Source organism: Centropristis striata, chromosome 18, assembly GCF_030273125.1.
Source record: "Centropristis striata isolate RG_2023a ecotype Rhode Island chromosome 18, C.striata_1.0, whole genome shotgun sequence".
NCBI lineage: Eukaryota > Metazoa > Chordata > Actinopteri > Perciformes > Serranidae > Centropristis > Centropristis striata.
This window is the reverse complement of record NC_081534.1, coordinates 11,847,714-11,867,860: the sequence shown is the minus strand read 5'-3', so window position 1 is coordinate 11,867,860 and position 20,147 is coordinate 11,847,714. Positions and strand designations below refer to the sequence as shown.

The 20,147-nt window shown below is 38.2% G+C and overlaps 1 protein-coding gene across 2 annotated transcripts in view; it reads right to left on the bottom strand.

Moving 5' to 3' along the window:
- Nucleotides 1–370: 370 nt before the first annotated feature.
- itpkb (inositol-trisphosphate 3-kinase B) overlaps nt 371–20,147 on the bottom strand; it is a 34,796-nt gene continuing 15,019 nt past the window's right edge. For both annotated transcript variants that reach the window (XM_059356372.1, XM_059356373.1), the window contains 7 exons: nt 7,409–7,508; nt 7,063–7,100; nt 6,799–6,974; nt 5,447–5,651; nt 3,173–3,274; nt 2,687–2,758; nt 371–1,134 (listed from right to left, as the gene is read on the bottom strand). In XM_059356372.1, coding sequence (XP_059212355.1) covers nt 925–1,134; nt 2,687–2,758; nt 3,173–3,274; nt 5,447–5,651; nt 6,799–6,974; nt 7,063–7,100; nt 7,409–7,508 — 903 coding nt within the window. In that variant the 3' untranslated portion in view covers nt 371–924. The remainder of the gene's footprint in view (nt 1,135–2,686; nt 2,759–3,172; nt 3,275–5,446; nt 5,652–6,798; nt 6,975–7,062; nt 7,101–7,408; nt 7,509–20,147) is intronic.

Below are 20,147 nucleotides of genomic sequence, written 5' to 3'. Positions count from 1 at the left end.
TAATGTTATTTTCAATAAATAATCATAAATAATCACAAAATAATTGAGCTATTAGGATTAATGTGTTGTCATGAATTGTTATATATTTTGTTATGATTTACTATCTAATGTCAATATGTCTTTTTTATGTCATGATTTTAAAAATTTGCTTTTCAGTTTAATTATATTTAAAGATCAAGAAAATCCACTATTAAAAGTTAAATAAATACATTATGGTTAAAAGTCATTGAGTAGTCTGTTATAAATCTTGATCTCAATATTGACCATCATAAATTTGATTGTGATTTTTTCCATAATCAAGCAACTCTAATTTACAGGTTTACGTCTTCAGCAGGAACAAATGTGCTCGGGCTGAGAGCCACAGACAGTCTTTTGTCTTGTTTTTTTTTGGGGGGATTTGTTTATAACAAAACATTGAATATCAATAGCCTAATTCTTCAATTTGGATACCTTTTTTGCTGTCTTAAAAGAGTTTTCATGCAGGTATAATCCATGTAAGAATACCTTTTTACACAGCAGACATTTCAACTTCAAAGCAGAAAAAACACATATTGTGAATGCTGACTCACAGGAATAGCTTAACTGGGAGACTTAATGGAACGGAGTCATCTTTAATGTTTAAAGTTAAAATGTGTGCTGTGAAAAAGGCCCATTACGGCAGCTCTCTAAGGTATAAAGATCACACCAAAAGGGATATGGATAGGAAAGAGCGGCATCCTGAAGTCCGCCGGATATGAATGGAAAGGTTGTATCCCTTAATGAATTTGGCCACACATTGTTATGGGGTGATGTGGCTTCCAACATGAGGACAAACGTCTGTGTAGGAATCCGTGAGGAGGTCCAAAGTGTTCCCGAGAAAAAGGAAATATGAATGGAAGTGGTTGTTGTGTGTCCAAATGTTTGTTTTTTGCAAACCCTCAGACTTCAAGTCTCAGAGTTCACCATGGTTAAAATAATGTCCACCAAACTATCAAGTCCAGAAAGATAACCATCTTCTCTGTTGCCCTCCATCCACAGTGCTCGGTGGGTTAGTTCCTCTCCGTCGGGAAGAGGCGTGGTTTTCCCGAAGTCGATCATCCAGACTTTGGCCCTTCCCGTACTGTCATGAACAAATAACAAGGAGCTGCCAATCACCTGCAGAGACACAGCAAGACAATTGGATGAATGACAAAACAGGAAATAATTACTGAAACAGATTTCTTCCCTTTTTTTTTACTCAGCATTACGTGTTATTTTGTGGCACTCAAAAACATGATCTCACTTCCTGTTTTGTTGCACCAACTTCTTACATTGTTGTCTTTTGGTTTGTATATTTGTGCGTGTGAAACTAAATGTGTGCATGTGTGGTCAAGGTGTTTGCTGTCCAGTTTCCATGACGAAACCTGTTAAGTCTGTACGTGCAGTTGTGTGTTTGCACAAGTGAGTTAGTGTCACTAAATAACAGCTAGTTACTTAATTACTAAATCAATAAATTACAATATGAATCTACAGTGGCACAATATACACATTTATCAGGATTGGAACCAATTCACAAGTTCAAAGGAAGTGTTAGGAAAGTTAGTTTGTCTCAAGACAGTCTAGAGAACACGCAATGTCACTCATCCTAAACTGAGATCAGTCCTACAACATAAAGCACTCACAGTAATGCACAAACATGTAAATCTTATCAGGACCAAATATACTTAAATGCACAATGAGCAGGAGAATGTTCTCATACAAATACACATGTATGGTTGCCAATCATCATTTATGATCCACTGGAAGTGTGTTGTGTTGTCTCTTTTCTTTTTCTTTTTCTGTGTTTGGGACGTTTCTTCCTGTCAGCCTGGTGTGAGAGCAGGACTATAAAAACGTGACAATGAGGAAACTACAAAAACATCAGAGACTGTGGCGTAAAAGCTGATATGAGCGAGCACTGTGGTCAGGCGAGGAGCACTTTAGGAGTCATTAAGCCAGGGAGGAGAGGCCGCTTTCAATGTAGTGTTTACGAACCGCAACAGACAAGTGCCTTTGTTTGGCTGAACTGTTTGGCTTTTTGTTGTTATAATGCCTTCTGGGTATCCTGCTTTTGCTCTGCCCTGTCTGTCAAAGCCTTTTTAAATGCTGTTTTAAAGGCTCTATATAAATAAAGCTATTATTTTCATTAATAATTGGGCTACACTTTTGCCTCACAGCAACAGGGTTGCAGGTTCTAATCCAGCTTGTGGCTCTTCTGTGTGGAGTTTGCATATTCTCCTGTGGGTTCTCTCCCGGTCTTTCGGCTTCCTCCCACAGTCCAGAGACATGCAGCGTAGGTTTAATTGGTGACTCTAAATTGCCCGTAGGAGTGAATGAGAGCGTGAACGTTTGTCTGTCTTTATGTGTCAGCACTGTGATAGTCATGGACCTTCTGGTAACCTTCGAGTTTAGATAAGTGGTTAAGCATGATGAATGAATGAATATTATTAAGTCCTACTCATTGTGCCTTTAAGCATTTCTCTAAAAGTATGCTTGACTTGGTATTATGAAGTCTAAAATGTGTCTTAACAAAGCTGAAAATAACCTCCCAGCCACTAAAACCCCACACACATTCTACATTGTATACATTATATTATACACAAGTTTTATTTTTGCCTATTGGGTCAACTCGTGATTGACAGGTTTAAGTTCATTATGTGCTGTACGTGCTGGAGCAGCATGTCTTTACCTCGTGGGTTTTGAAGAACGGGGAGATCTCCAGAGTGTCTCTGACTTCACTCAGCCTGTTTAGATAACCGTTCTGGAAAAAAAAGAAGCGTGGGCGGTGGATTAATTTCATAATGTAATGTCTGTCTTGATGTATTTAAAAACAGAAACACTCGCAAGAATGCACACGTATCCAACAATGTCAAATACTAATAGGGTGTGTGTGTGTGTGTGTGTGTGTGTGTGTGTGTGTGTGAAGAGGCCCAGGGAGTTCCCAAGGACTTTTCTTATGGCCCAGGGAGCTGAAGGTCTTCAGTGTGTGTGTGTGTGTGTGTGTGTTTCTCACAGGGTTGTTAGAACAGCACAGAACATTTCAACTAGAAATCCCATTTCTCATCTATACGTCTGTATGTGGTCAAGGCTATTTACGCACGCACACGCACACGCACACGCACACGCACACGCACACACACACACACACACACACACACATTACAATTATACTCACCAGTATGTCCTTGTTTCCTTTGACAAAGTCATGGAAGGCTACAGTCACTTGTTCTCTCGTCTTCGTTTTCTTAAAATCTCTGTTCACTGTTCCGTCCTCCTTCTACAGAGGAGAGGAGAGGAGAGGAGAGGAGAGGAGAGGAGAGGAGAGGAGAGGAGAGGAGAGGAGAGGAGATCATCAGCAAGAGAACTGACCTGTAAGAGTTCAACTTGAGGTTTATTTGTTCTGGTAGTAAAAGACATACTAACATATATTACGATGTTAATAAATGTTACTGTTTCTTACAGAAAACAGGAACTTAGCAAAGGACGCGAAGGGAGGAAGGAGAAGGAGCAGAGGAGAGGATGGATGAGAAAAGCAGAGCAAACAATGAGGGGAGGAAAGGAAGCAGGGAGCCAAAGATATTTTTAGAGATTTCGCCGGGAATTAAAGCAGGAAAGGTCTCTGACTGTGTTTTACTGACCAGAGACACAGTGACAGAAACACTTTGTTCCATCTCATGAAGTTGTCAAATCAGAGGCTATTTTATAAAATACATTTGCTATAACTAACCACTAACAATTATCAATTATTGTTAGTTCATTTATCAACTGTTTAATCTATATATTTTTACAAAAATAGAGAAAAATGCGAAAACTGTGCTCTGTGAACGTCCAAGGACTCCAGCTTCAGCCTGAAAATGTGGATCAGCTATTAATCAACAGAAAAACAGGGCAAACAATACAATGAAAGAGACTTTCTACATGGATTTAGGATTTGTTTCTGAATTTTTTCTGGATTGTTATCTGAAACAATGTATTTTCAGTTTCACAAAAAAAAAGCAGATTATACTGACCTCAGAAATAAAAAAGGATTCTTTCATTTGATAAAGACAAGATTAAAAAAATAATATATTTGGTACATTTCTGTATGAGAAACAGAGGAATCTTTTCCACTCATAATTTGTCCTCAATCTTATTTTTGTTCAAAATAATCTGAGCCCAGCATCCTGAAGAGCCTCAAATCATTACATCTCTAATAAACTGCAAGTCTGCTGAAACTCATAGTTCTTCTAAATCAAGGTTGAAGACTCACCTGTTTACTGCTGCATTTAGCTAAATCATTTTAATGCAGACATTTTAATACTATAAATCTATGTCATATATAGCTCTGTACTGCAACTTTTACTTTTATTTTTTTAAATATTTAATATACACACATTCACCTGCACCTAAACTGTCACAATATGTATCACCTTTATTATATTTAACCGTTTTTGCTGATTCAATTTTCTTTTCTCTCTCTTTGATTTTAGGGTTTGTTTTAATGATCTTTAAATGTCTTTTTTTAATGTATTTTTCTGCCTATGTCATGATGCTTCTGACGGCTTGTGCACTTATATAAAATAACTATAAAACTTGCCTTGCCTTGCCTTGCCTTGCCCCAGTAGTAGCAGCACTGGAGTTACAGCATTAATATCAGTAGTGCATGTACAGTAGTCACAATAGTACAGTAGATTAGCATTAGAAGCAGCAGCAGCGGTGTTAGCCATCCAGTTGGTTGGTTCAGAGTGGAATAAATGAGTGTTATTATCCTGCTGGCTGCCAGGCAACAAGATACTATTTGGAGACAAAACTATTTCTCCCTTTATGGTTCAGGTCTGAGTACAGCTAGGCCTCTTTCTCTCTCTATTTCACACATACAGACACACACATAGACACAGACACAGACACACACAGACACAGACACACACACACACACACACACACACAACATACCTGATTACTTCATGCTTTTCACATACATAAGATATATTACATTTATATAATACCCACAGATACACATTTACAAAAACATGAACTGCATGAACTCCTAACTTTATATTTCCTCACACACACACACACACACACACACACACACACACACACACACATATCTCTGTTTCTGGGGATAACCCTTAGTGTCATGGCAACAGACCACCAGGAGGCCGTGAATGTCCTTATATAGCCACAACCCTCGAATAAAGACAGCAGACACAGAGAGATTTGTGTATGTGTGTGTGTGTGTGTGTGTGCAGTGTCAGTGCCAGATGCCAGGGCATATAGAGCTGCCACGGCCAGGCCTCATGTGTGACAAAGGATCTCAAACACAAACATACATATTCCAGAGGAAGTTTCTGTTCAAAACAGGAAGTGAGATCATGCCCTTGAAGGACACACACGCCCTGCACACAGAATACTGGAAGAAAGGAGGGAAGGAAGACCACACACACACCTTTCTGTTTGTGAGTCTTACCTTGACTCCTTCTATCCTGAATCCCAGGGTGGCTGTTGAGCTTATGGTCTCTCTCCACTGCATGTATCTGGGTTTGGTCACCGCTTTCTGGAGGTTTTCCTCGGGCGTAGGCGCCTCAGGATCCACCTCGATCATTTTCTGGTACATGTCGGGTCTTGGCGAGGGTTTCTTGCGAGCCTTGGTCAGCTCTTCCTCAAGGTAGGTCCTGAAGCGTGAGAAAAACAGAAGAAAAAAAAATCAGGTGGTGGGCGGTAAAGAAGACAGAGAAGAAGAAAAAGAAAGGGTGGGTGACAGACATGAGCACTGAGAGGTAGGAGGACGAGGTAGAGATGAGCAGAGAGGGTGAAAGCGAAGGTGTGAAGAAGACATTTCTTTCCAAACAGTATGACACAGCTGTTCAGTGCTAAATTCTAAGAACACAGAATCATCGATAAAAAGAAGTCTGGCTGGGCAAGAAACGTGAGCAGTAAGATGATCATACAAGTTTTAAAGAAACTACACTCATTTGGAAGAGAAAACTAAAGTAAAAATGATTATACAAGCTGTCAGATGTAAAAATCCATCATAGTTCACAGATCGACTTCCTGGCTCACCTTTGACTTGCAGAAATTTTACATGCTCAGTTTTTTGGCCTTTAACTCCAAATAAAGTGCTGAATGCTCAGCTTTCTTTTCCTGCTGCATTTCCATAACCCAGCAATTATTTTTGTCAGTACAATATTATCATTATCAATAGAAATAATGTCCAAAACTATCAATAAGACCCACGTTTAAAACACACCTTTAAATGTCTACCACCTTGAAGATTAAAGAAACAGACATGTTTCTAGTTTGTTGTGAAAAGCTGTGTGGGCAAATCACAGAAAAGTAAATTAAAGGTAATATATAATTATTTTCTGAGTCTTGTATAAATAAATGAATAAATAAAAATATTTGAACAAAAAAGTGAACCGAAAATTATATTCCATCCCTCTTGCCGCAGCAAAAAAAATGTCCTGGCACACAAATTTGGATGATTATTTTATTTTCTGTAGGTTTTTTTAATCAAAAACCTGTCCACAGTGCTGATGCGGGAAAATAATCTCTGAACACATACCAACACTATTATTATTAGATGTTTTCCCTAGCTTGTAGGCCTACATGTTATTTATGTGGTTATTCTAGCTTTTAGTATGGGTTGTTATTTCCCTATAATGTTCCTTCACTTTTTTTTTCTTTTATAGCTTCAGTACTTTTAATACTATTGAATGTGCAATTCGATCAATGCAAACATGTGATAATGAGAAACTATCAAAGTATCAATACTTTTTTTGACAACCTTTAGTCACACTATGCAAATATGTGTCTTCTCACCTCACTCCCATCTTACAGTCCATCACACACGGGAAGTCAAACTCAGCCAGCAGATCCTCCATCTGGTTGTATTTCTGACCGTCCTTCTCTACGTCTCCATGGTAACCAGGGACGTACGGGCGCAGTACGTCCCTCATCAGGAGGGACAAACAACGCTGCTCGCATTCACAGTGTTTCTAAAGGAAAATCAACAACAAATTATTAATATTAGTATAGTAACTTTCTGTTTTTGGACAGTGTGATCGGTTTGAAAGAGCATCTTACTTTTAATATACGGCCGTTGGCTCCCGCCTTGAAGCTCCCTGTAAAAAGACACACTTTTACTGTGAAACTACAGCAGAAAATGTTTTAATGCAGTAATTAAAAGTAGGTTGGCTTAACAATTGACCAACAATTTTGTCAGGAGATGATCTTTACACAAGTGAACTGATGATGCAATGAAGAGCTGCAGGCTCTTAATTGTATGTGTCTAAAGGAATCACTTGATGTTTCCCAACGCTAACTATTCCCACAAACTTTTCCCTCAAGGCCCTGACCTCACAGAACGAGCACCAACAAAGACAGACTCATGTATATGTGTAAATGAGCATGAGCCTGTTATTCCACATACCTGCATGTCCAGCCAGTTGTATCCAGGGATATTTCTTCTTGAAGGACATGACAAATGGAGACCAGTGGACCATGTTTTTAATCTTCTTCCAAGACTTGTGCTACAAACACAAACACACACAACATAAGTGATGATCCTTTAGAGTTATGTTCTACCAATAATGTGGTTTTAAAGATATTTAAGATTGTTGGCCAACAGTTCACCATCACAGAGTTTTTAAAGATGTTGTTTTCTAGTTATGTAAACTATTTGGATCCGTATGAAGACATGGCATATGATGATGTATGAGACCAGGTTTACCAACTCCAAACCCGTTATAATTTTAGACAAGTCTACTAAAATGCTTCCGTACGATCAGGGGTTCGTTTCAGGGAGAAGCATGAAGCCTCTTAGGTTGTTTAACTTTCACTGCAGTTACTGTCAGAATAAAGCATTCAGTCACATCATCATCCAAAATGAACAATGAGAATATAAAAAGAAAAAGAAATCCAAACTGCACAGAAGATGAAAAATGTTGTTCTCCTCAAATAAAGTGGAAAACACATCCTGATAGTCTAAAGTAAATTAACAAAACCATAACAAACACGCACAAAAGAACATGTGGCAAAAAGTAACTGACAAATCAATGCAATAAATCTTGCTGTCAAACAAACTGCAAATGACGGAGTGAAGAAATATGGAAATATTACTGTGACAGCAAGAAAGAAAACAAACATGGCCAAGTGTGAATAAAACGATAGAGCCAGTGTCAACATATTAGACAAGAGTTGTTATTGCAAACATTACAATGTTGTTAATAATGATTACAGCTGCAGGCATTGCTGGAGGCTTACCACCACCAAAATACCATAAATTCATCCATTATCTTATGTTCCGCAAGTTATTTCACTTTTAAGAGATTGGAATGGGTCCCCATAAATGTTCTGAGGAAAATTGTTACTAAGGACCTTCTAGCAACGCATAAGGGAAGTGGCTAAGGGCAAACAACATCTGAACGAAATCCTTAGATAAAAATTAGACTACCTCAGCCCAAGTGGTTTCATGCAACAGTGTACAGTAGTTTAAATCCTCCTCTGAAATGTTTGGCTGATCCAGCTTTTTTTACTGTTTTGTTAAATGGTCAAGAGCAAACCCAGTCTTTAAACCATGCATAAACACACACACAGACACACTGTGGGGTATCCCTGACCCAGGGGGAGCTCTCTTCAGTCTCTCTCTGTCTGCTTCTCCCACAATCGCTTTTTTTTTTCCTTTCACTGTTTTCAAACATTTTCAGTAAACTCTGGAGGATCAAGCCGGGGTTTCCCCTGGTAACACACACACACACACACACACACACACACACACACACACACACACACTTTCTCAGAGGGCTCTCCCTGTCCCTGGCAGGGACACACTGAACTGCGGGACTCCTGCCACACACACAAACAAGCACAAACATGCACACACACACACACACACACACACACACACACGCACACACAAACTCATTGACAAGCTATGCAGTCTCCAACAGACAAACACAGACAGCGAGTTGCTTTCAACATCTCTAAAAGTATCGTCAGCTCCCAGTGATGTTTACTGTATAAGTAAATGACAAAATCAAAAAATCAAAGTGTTAAATGTTGACTAGCAAGAATAAGTGCCAAAAGTTACATTTCTTTATTCTCCTAAATTATCCTGTGAGTGGAATCAAATGTATTATTTTGCTGCATGCTGCAACACTTTATTAAAGCTACAGTAAATCACAGTCTTATCGAATAACCAAAGACAGTTTTTTTTGTGCCTGCGGCATTACATCAGATGGAAAAACTCCAGATGTCTTGTTCTGTGGGTTTAAACAATGCTTGGCTGTGCAGCATTGTGACAGAGTGGATGCAACAAAACAACAAGAAAAATCTAAATGTTTTGAGCATTTCCTTCCTAAAAACGCACAATAAATGCCTCATTCACCTGTATTTATTGATTTTAAACAAGGACATGTGAATCGATGTTTACATTATAATCCACCCTTAAATGATCACATACGGGAAGTGATGCATCTTCTTCATCCTGAAGTTCCCTATTGCAGCACAGGTGCAAAATATCTGTTAATGGTGTGATCTCACACAGAGAAGATTTCATCCAGTCTTCAAATACCAGGAGAAATAATATTATGTCTACAAATAACCAGAGAAGAGAGGAAGACAGATGAGAGAAGAGAGGAGAGGAGGAGGAAACGAGAGGACGGATAAGATAAGAGAAAAAAGGACCATAGAAGGAGATATATAACCCATGTCACATAATCTGGACCTGATGAAATTTCATCAGCTGATAGCATGACTATCTATGGGTAGATGCACACACATACACACACAAACACACACCTCCATACACACTTTAACCTCTCTTTCTGGTGGAGGGAGTGAGGAGTCACATGGAGGGTTTTTCTCTGCACCACTGAAGGAAAGAGAGAAAAAAACTCGCCCCCCTACAAAAGTAAAACACACACATACACGTGTACGGATCACATGGTGGAAACTAACTGCAGGGTAGATCAGCTGAAGTGGGTCTCAGTGAGAGCCTGACCCTGGGATATCATGAGGACTACTGGCATGTGCTTTTTGAAAGTTCAGCAATGGGAAGTTTGGTAACACAGTTCAATATCATAAAGTTCATATATAATACATAGAAGTCTACTGAATTGGTTTCTTGTCAAAATCCTTTGAAATTATTATGTAAATCACCATAAACAAGTAAACACCATTTCTAAATCACACCAAGCTACATTTCATATTGTGTAAAAAAAAAAAAGCTTTCATAACGGCACATATATCATAAATACCAATATGCTTTTGACGTTTGCATTTGCATCACAGAATCAAAGAAATGTGTACCAAATATTTTGCTGAGCTGTTGCTCCAACTTAAGGGCCTGTTCACATGAATTTTCCGAGTAGGGAACTCATTTTTCGGACTAATCAGACACCACACGAATGCAGCATAAATGCCTGATTTCACAATGTTAATGAAAGTAAAAAATAACAAATGTATCGAGCCAGTGATTCTGATCCGCTCCTAAGATAAAAGTTCTTACCCGTCATGAATTTTCCTTAATTCTGCTGACAAATACATAAATTAAACTGAGAACGTGACCTCCCTGACAGAGGTAAAATAGAAGAAGACAATGTCCTTGAGGCAAAATATAACATCCAGCTGAACTGAGATGTCATGAGAACCAATACTTCAAAGTCGATGTCTAAATTGTAATAACATGTCCTTCCATGACGCAGTGCATGGAGCTCCCACTACAAACTTGACTTTTCTCAGCCTTGATTGTTAAAACTGTGCAGTTACTACGAGCAGCAAGCTAGTGGACTGTTGAGTCATCACGGCACCTTTTTCTCTGGTCTGCACCGGGTGAGAAAAAAGAAAAGGAGAGAAACTGACAGCAAAACGAAAAAGAGTTACAGATGTGGTTCTATGTTTTCATGAATGAAAATGAACTATGGTGGTCAGGAATAATGAGATGGGATTTATTGAATTATTGTTTTAGGTTTTCTTTTTTCTTTTTTTTTCACCATGGCACAGAATTTGGTATCAAGAATTATGGAATTTCACTGGTATGAGTACTAAACTACTGGTGTGGGGATCTACAGCAGAAGAATGTGTTTATGTAACTTTATATTTGTACTCCACTTTTTACTGCACTACATTTAGCTGCCAGCTTTAATTACTTTTAGTGTCGAGATTTAACATGAAAAACATGATCAATTTAAATTTTAAAATTTTAATGAAACCTCGTAACAGTTTATTAAGTAGTTAAAATGGGCCATATCTTGTCACAATGAAATGCATAAATACATCAATAACAATAATAATCTAATAATATATTTGGAATATATAAAACAATCTGAGTGGGTCTCTTCTACAACAATTACTTTTACTTTTGATACTTTAAGTACATTTTGATGCTGATACTTTTGTACTTTTACTTGAGTAAATGCAGGACTTTTACTTGTAGTGGAGTAATTAAGCTTTTACTAAAGTAAGGGATCTGAATACTTTTTCCACCGCTGGTTATGACCAGAAACATACAGTATACACTGTCAGTTTTACCTGAATAAATAAACACTGAAACTAAACTCTTGTGATTGGAATTTGCCCACTGTTCCACACTCATTAAATCCATATTTTCATCAGTGGACAGATATTAATCACTGTGTGGCTTCTGGTTATTGAAAATATGACACTAATTAAGCCTTTTAGACCCTCAGAAAGACACAAATAAGTCAAACAGAGTGGTATTCCCCTTGTCGTTTTTTCCCACTGTCTTTAGCCAGTTAGCAAGAGCACAAGAGTATCAGGCTACAGCTTGGTAAGTAGCCAGGGTCTGCACTTTCTCTGTCATCTCAGACTGTCATCCATCTCCCACGTTGCCCACTTACAGCTGGTGAGTGTGTGAGAGAGAACGAGAGCTGTGGAGGGCGAGAGAGAGAGAGAAAGTCTGGACTGTCTCAAGAGTGAGCAATAACAGACGTTGTCACTGTGTGTAGATTTAGGAGCTTGAGACATTAAAATGCAATCAGGAGGAGAGGAAAGGAGAAGTTTGGTTTGTGTGCAATGGAAAAAAAAAGACCACAACTAATACCAGGATTATTATTGCTCAATAAAATCTAAATCTAACAGTAGAGCTGTCAAACACCCCTAAACAAGGACTAAATCCAGGGATGAAAAGCATTCTGTGATAGTAAACGAAACGCTGGAATAAAAGTACCTGAAGGTGGCTGGTGCAGAGGTGGATGATGGTAATGATAAAGATGGCTCCGACTGACACAACAACACTCCACACTGAATACAGCCAAACAGACCACATCATGGCTGATGTACTTTCTGTCAGACAAGGCAGATAATCTGTCCAGCTCTCCTGCAACACGCCACAAACTCTCTGCTTTTAAAAACTAACCACCTCAGCCTCGCATGCTCCTCTTTCTATGCTCCATAAGTGTGTGTGTGCGGGGACAAACGATTGTGCATCATTTGTTTGGCAAAACAGAGGACAAACATAATCTGGACATGCAAATCTCCACACAGGTCACAGCATTTGAAAGACACAGACGGAGCTAAGTGTGTGTGAGTGGGTGCGTAAGTGTGAATGCACACTAAGTACTCGGGAAAATGTAGAAGCTGCATGGAAAAAGAAAACCAAACTTGTATGTTCACACACGTTTTTCTGCTTTAGATGGTTGAGTGTGCATGTGTGTGAACAGTGTATGCAATTGTCTTGGAAGTGACGGGTGTGTGAGTGTGAGTGTGTGTGAGAAACAGAAAGATTGTGACAGATGTTACAACACAAGCTAAAATAGACAAAAGGAAACATCCTAAAAAGTGGTGAGCCGATGAAGCTACTACGATGCACCTTCAGCAACAACTGCAACTTTTGAGTTTTTATAAAGTAAATAGATCCATGCACAAAAGTCATTTTGGATTCTTAGCTTGAGAAACAATAATTTCACAGCTGGCAGATGACTATCGCCTTCTGTGAGCCTGTGAAAATAAAATTTGCATGAAAGTGTCTAAACGTGTAACATGTAGATAACAAATGTTCATGGAAAGTGGAGCTTTTAAATGTGTTAACAGAGATAACTGGTGTGGAAAATATTTGTAAATCCATTTTAAGAATGTGTAAATGAGTTTTGTTTATTTAATTTTTTGGTTGTTTAAATTATTTCTGCAGTGAGGTAAAGATTTAGGGAAAATCATGCAATTACATTTTTTAAAAATATATATATCAGAGTGCAGTTGCAAAGAAGGAAACCATGTGTAAATATCATTAATCCAGAGACCCAGCCTTTACAGCTGAATCCAGCTGGCCCATGAGAGCACTACATATTAAATATATAATATGAAATCAAGTGATACGATCCAGTTAGAGTCAATATGTCCGGTCCAATCGAGGAAAATGGTTTTAATAATGACCTTTTTTTGCTGTCATTTTGAGCTTTTTACCAAATTGAATTTAAGCATAATACTGCTGTTCTTCTTCTTTAGTTTGGGGTGTCAATGCACAATAATAATGTACAGCATAGTCTTCTTGGAGATACTCCTACATTAATTTAGGATATAATCTATGGTGTTGTTAATCTTCTCTTATATATATATATATATATATATATATATATATATATATATTACAATTGTATTTTTTATTTTGTTTAATCTACTTTATTTTCTACTTATTTTTGTAATTATTTTTAATCCCATTTTATCTCATTCATTTATTCAATTTTTATGTATTTATTTTTTTATTGCTTTCATGTCTTTTTTAAATTCTATTTAATTAGTATTATTATTATTGTTGTTGTTGTTTATTTAAACAACATCTTTAAAAAAAACAACATTTTTACTTACTTACTATCTTTCAATCTATTCATGTATAGAGGTATTTCATTTAATCTAAAAACTGATCTGCTGATCCATGTTTGCACTTAAAATTCAATAAACAAAACTGTGAGGAAAAAAAAAACCTCTTATACTCTTACCTTTACAAACGCCATTTGTTGCTGTTTATTCCAATACTGTACGAACACTAACTTTGGCAGACTTGAGGGTTTTTGCTAGTCCATCAATTGGGGGGAAAAATGCATGACGCCTTAATTTGATACTGTCAGTGTATCTGTTTCAGCATTTTTCCATATCAGTGTGTGCATTATTTTACACTGTGCTGGCTGTCAATCATCAGACACGCACAGGAAGGAATGGATGTCTCCAACAGGAAATAATTCCTCAAAAGTCTGCAGCTTCATGAAGCTTATTTAGTGTGCAATGGTTAGACACATATATTACTTATGTTTAAAGTATCATTGTTTCTCTGGAATGTAGGTGTTATTATATATATATATATATATATATATATATATATATATATATAAAATAAAACCTACATTATAATATAATAAAATTATATACATATATATAATTATAATAATACAACAGTGTTTCAGACAGACACAAATGAGAATGTTTCTTCAATGAAAGAAGTTGGACATTAACTCTCTCTTTCTACCTAAAACCATCTCTCATCTTTTTCTGGATCATTGCTCCCCCTTTCTCTCTGTCTCTCCTATCTCTATCCCCAGACCAGCTGGAGGACAAGAGGAGATCAGGGAAAACAGTAAAGTTTCCATTGAGAGAGAGAGAGAGAGAGAGAGAGAGAGAGAGAGAGAGAGAGAGGAAATGGTAAGAGAAGGAACTTCTTGCAGACAGGAAGTGGGGGGGGGTTGCCGCTTGCCTCAGCGACAGTATTTTCCACATCCGCCGCTGACTACAAACAAAAGAAAGAAAGAAAGAAAGAAAAAAAGGCCTTGCCCTCTGTAAACAACAGAAAAAGCACGGAGGAGAAAAGAAGCACTGAGGCAAAGAGTTTCTATTGGCCTCTTGATTATTGTCGTCTAGAAATGCGCATCATGCATTTCAACAACTGCAGATATGTTTTAATGTAACATATATTTACATTTACAAGTGAAGTCATTTATTAAATTGTGCAATCATCACATCTGGTATTGAAACGGGTGTTGCCACAAACAATATGTTTAAGGAAATTTAAAGATGTTTTTTCTCCCAGAGATCTAAGGTTTCATAGAGCAACCAGATATCGCTCATTTGCATGCCGGGAGGAATGAAAACAGGCGGTGAGTGGTGAGAATGGAGAAGAAAAAAACTTGGGGCAAAGGGTAACTCTGGGTTACAAATGTGTAGTGTGAAGAAGCAGGGGAAACACTAATGCATGCTGATGTTTTCAACGGAGAAGCACTGAGGAAACAACAAGCCTGATATCGCTCACCACAAGGTCCCCTTGCAGATACAAATATTGCAACTGTCTGAGTCTGCAAAGTTTAGAGTGAAAGGCAAACACACACACACACACACACACACACACACACACACACACACACACAAACACACATACCACACTCAAACACACGCAGACAAAATTAAACTGCAGGGAGTGTGATGCAGGCTAAACAACGTGCACCAGATGCTTGGAGAGTGCATGATAAATCTCTTAGCAACCAAGGCTGGCCAGTGGAAAAAAGAGCTTTGCAAAATTGACGGCTACCTAAAAGGCAAAAAAAAAAGTGGTTAGATGTTTGTGATGTGGCTGTTCAGTTATGTTGTAACTAAGTACTGTAGCCTGATAAGGAAGATTTGTTTCCAAATTAAGGTCACAATGGAACATTAAAGATTATATCTGACTTTTGATCTCACCGCAACTTCGAAAATAAATTTAGGAGGGGTGTTTCTTCTCTTACTCACGAGCAAGCAGAATAACATATAAGTGCATGGTTATGTTAATATAAAACGATAGAATCTAAAAAATTTACTTTTAGTCAGGTTTTAGAATTCGCTGTGGTCCTTGAACGACTCGTGTGAGAAAGCTTTTGCAAGAAATCTAAGCCTTAAATAGTGATATTTGATCAAAATCACTTAATTCTACATGACTCATAAAATTACTCAAAAAGTAAAGTGTTTGAAATAACCAGATACTGTAAAAAAGATTAAATTCTGTGCTCCTCAGCACAACTGGGAAGCCATGAATGACTCAGCTGAGACCAACCGTCACGTAACAAAAAATCAGCAAAACTTCGACTGAACTGCAGGCTATTTACACGGAGCAGAGAGGAGAGGACAAGAGAGGTTTTAAGTATAAATTGTGAAAATGTACATAGTGCAATATGTATAGCATGCACTTTTTCGTCCAGTGTTGGTAACACTTGTGGACAATTGGAAAAATGTTTTATAGATTTTTTGTTCAAAAAATCATCAAACTAATTCAACTTATTTATTTTTTAAAATAATTTTTGGCATTATAAAAATCAGAATTAGCACAAATAAAATCAATTTTTATGATTTAGCTTTTAAGGCTAGATATTAGACATACAAACATTTGAAACAAATCTGGAAATCAAGGAGCATTAATAAACCAAATTACTTACTTAGAGTTTAACTCAACAAAATCTAAACTGCGAGATAGCTACTTGCACAGTCACTTATCAGATATATTTTTCAATTTCAAAAGTCTGCAAGAATATAAATGAAAAGCAGTATGAAGTTTGGATTAACTGTGTTACTACACAAAAGACATTTTAAGTTCTACTTCTAGCCATGACTGTGCACTTTCCATTGAGGTGCAGGACTTTCATATTGCAGTGGAAAAACTAAGCCACAGTGAGTGAAATGTGACAGTAGTAGAAGAAGCCCTGGAAGTGGTTGAGGTTTATAGGGTTAATATAGCTGTTACATTCAGAAATGCACCCCATGGATATCCAGTCTGTGAGTCTTAATATAAATTCCTTTTTCTGCACATATATTTGCACGTCCAGAAGGATTTCCCCGCGTGTCTCTGACAGCTATGAAACCATGTGAAACCACACTTAACCTCTGCCCTGGATCCAATATAGATACTATGATACTATTTTACAGAAAATGTTCAGCTTCAGTTGCTGCAGGCCAACCAATCCTTCATGGCCGGGTGGGGGGGGCATGCATATACACACACACACACAGACACACAAACACCAAATGAAGAATTGACCGGTGATTCCCCTCTCACACTCAACAAGTAGGCACTCTGTTACACGCACACAAGAGTTGGACACACACCCATAAACTTGCAGACTCTCTCACACACACACACACACACACACACACATACAGCTGTGAGAGGGAAACTCGGTTTGACGTCACAACGTTGCTAGGCAACCGGCCGCCGAGGTAGTGAAGATTTTCCACTGCAGTTCAAACATGTTTGTGTGTGTGTGTGTGTGTGTGTGTGTGTGTGTGTGTGTGTGTGTGAGGTGATATTTTTGTGCCGACCCTCTTGAGTTACAGTTCAGGAAATAAAGAGTTTTGGTCCAGTTCACCACAGAAACTCTTTTTTTGGTATTAGAGATGAGCTCAGCTTCACAGTTGGATAAACATGTGAAGATTAATGTTTGGGTCAGAGTGTGGCTGCATTTTAAAGGATCTTGAAAAAGGGATGTGAGTCCGTGTGACATTAGTTAGAAAAGCTCTGTCAGTGTGTGTACAGTATCGTATTGTTCTGCTGTGTACAGAGGGTGTGTCGGTGTTAGAGTACTTTATGCTTCACATTATATGGGTGCAGTCTGCATTCCAAAAGATGCATCTGTTTACATAATGGATGCGTATACTTAAGAACTACAGGTGTATAGAAATGTGTCAGAATTGTAACATGTCCAAAGCCTTAATTACAGTAAAGAGGGCCTGAGTAACACCACACCTTCTGTGTAATTTATCGTGAGACCTTCATGACTTCCACTCTACTCTAGCTTCATCTCTGCAAGCTGTAGTTTCTTGCATCAATCTGTTTGATAGCTGAAACATGATGCTGTGGTTTTCTGTACATTGGACAGGTTTGAGTGCAGCTCCCACTAAGTTTGGACAGCAAGTTCATATAAAAACGTACTGAATCTGCAGTTGGTGAGGGTAAAAAAGTGCCTGAAAGTTAAATTGATACTTTTGAACATGAGCTCCTCTCTGTCAAAGCCAGAAAATAAAGAATAAAGTCTCGAACGTTTGAACTTTCATTTGTTTAGTTTTGCTGTGTTTATCTCTTTGGCACTGTTTTCGGTTTTAATTTCTCTCTGTATGTGCATGATTCTGATGTTTTATTTTTATGCCACGTACGTTGACAGCAGGCCTGGAATTTCGTCACTTTAGGGGCAAGGCCACTTGACCTTTTGTGTTGTCTATTTTTTTGAGGGCACAAAGGCCAAAAGCCAGGGCACCAAGGCCATAAAATAAAACAAAGATTTTAAGTCCACTTCCATATTGAATTTAATTTAAGGACTAGTAATGACGCTTCTGAGGAAGATTGGAGTCTCAGTCAAAACTGTCAAGCAGGTAAAGAAACATCTCCTTGTAAAATGCATCAATCTTGTGCACTTTGAGAGCTAAATGAGAATTAACAACTCACATAACATTTTTCACAGTCAGGAGATACCGTATTATAGAATCTTTGTTATCCTATACTGTGTCATTTTTAATTGCTGTCAACATGCTTTCCACTAGGACATGAAGCAGCCAGCCAGTGTGGAAAAATAGCTGGCTAGAATTTTTTCCATAAAAGCCCAAATTTGGTGCCTCTCACACATTCTAATGCCACTATTCCATCATGTACACGGATTTTAATCATTGCATATTTTAAGAATTATTTTAAAGGGGAATAAAGGTTCTAGTATATTTTATTTAATGCATCTCATTTTGACAGTCTTCTTGTTAATTCTGTGGTCGATTCTGTTAACACACTGCGCTCTTATTTTGAAAGCTGCATGCGTTTAGCGACTGGAAGTTATTCAAAACGTTAGTTCTGGACTACCGAACGGCATAATGCAACAGTGTGTTTGGACCGTTTGGACCTCTGAAGGCTGGTTAATAGTATTTAGTTCGGTGCGCGCGCACGCAGACGGTGAGACACAGAGCGATCATGTGGGGACAAGTGCGTGTGTAAGTGTGTGAATGCTCGCATGTCTCGGAGGAGGACGGAGAGGTGGGTCAGGGTTTTGACTGACTGACGGGTGACAGACACTCTGCTGAGCAGAACACAACGCAAAAATACTTTCAGTAGCTTGAAATGTGAAGTTAGCGCAGCACATGAGGCTGTGGCGGGACAGATGAGAGCGTTTGATGAAGTCTCCTTACCTGGCCGGTGATAGATTCGTGTCAAACTGTCATTATAGCCAGTCCGAGCGGTTCATGGCAGGCTCGAATCAAACCCACCACTGATGATGAATGTCATCAAAAGATGCTTTTTTCTCAAAAGTCGCAGGTGTCAAAGCTGTGTCGACAGGAAAGAGGCAGACTAGAAAACCGCAAAACCGACTGGGGCAGTGCAGGTGGGGCATCAAGGCCAGCGTGGCCTCAGGGCAGATATGTTTTTTAAGGGCACGAGAAATTCCTGCCCTGGTTGACAGATTGAAATAAAAGATAAAAAGATAAAAAGACAGCGATCAAGGTAATGATTTTGCCTGCAGTTTGCATTTTCTAACAGCTGAAGTAAAGAAAAAGAAAAACTGAAGAAGCTTATCATCATGCTGTCTGAAAAAGTGGAGCGTGTAGAGTTGAGTTTGGCAAAGATTACAATGTTTACACGTCTCCATGTCTTGATGACATCACAAATTTGAAGTTTGGTACACTACTTTGAGTACTGTTTTCGAGTTTTTACAACTTTTATTTTCGCTGTTCCCCTTTGCCCAATTTCTAAAATTAGCGTAAGATTGATCTTCTGTTGATTATGATTAATGGCCAATTTTTAAGCTAAGGAAATGAGGTGATTAATTTAGTAGAAAGTACACTTGTGCATTAAGTCAGGCCAACTAAGTTATGCACATTATCCTCAGTTTTAGTGCCTTTCAGCCAGCTGTTTTTCGAGGATGTGGTCATATCGTAGTCAGACACTATTTATCATCTATCGTCTTAATGGGTGTGATGTTTAAACATAAAATTACTCAGAAAAACAAACAACTCGGTGTCACCTAACTATAAACATAACTGCTGGTGTCAGATTCTTCTCTTTTCATTCCCTAGAACTCAACTGAAATTTTGTTGAAGAAAGAAAAAACAGATGCCAATCTACTGCAGGTGCCCCTTTTTGCTGCCAATTAACTCAAACTACACAGACACGTAAGTGCCTTCTAACCTTGGAGAGATGCCCAACAGTCAAAAGATCAGCCAAATAG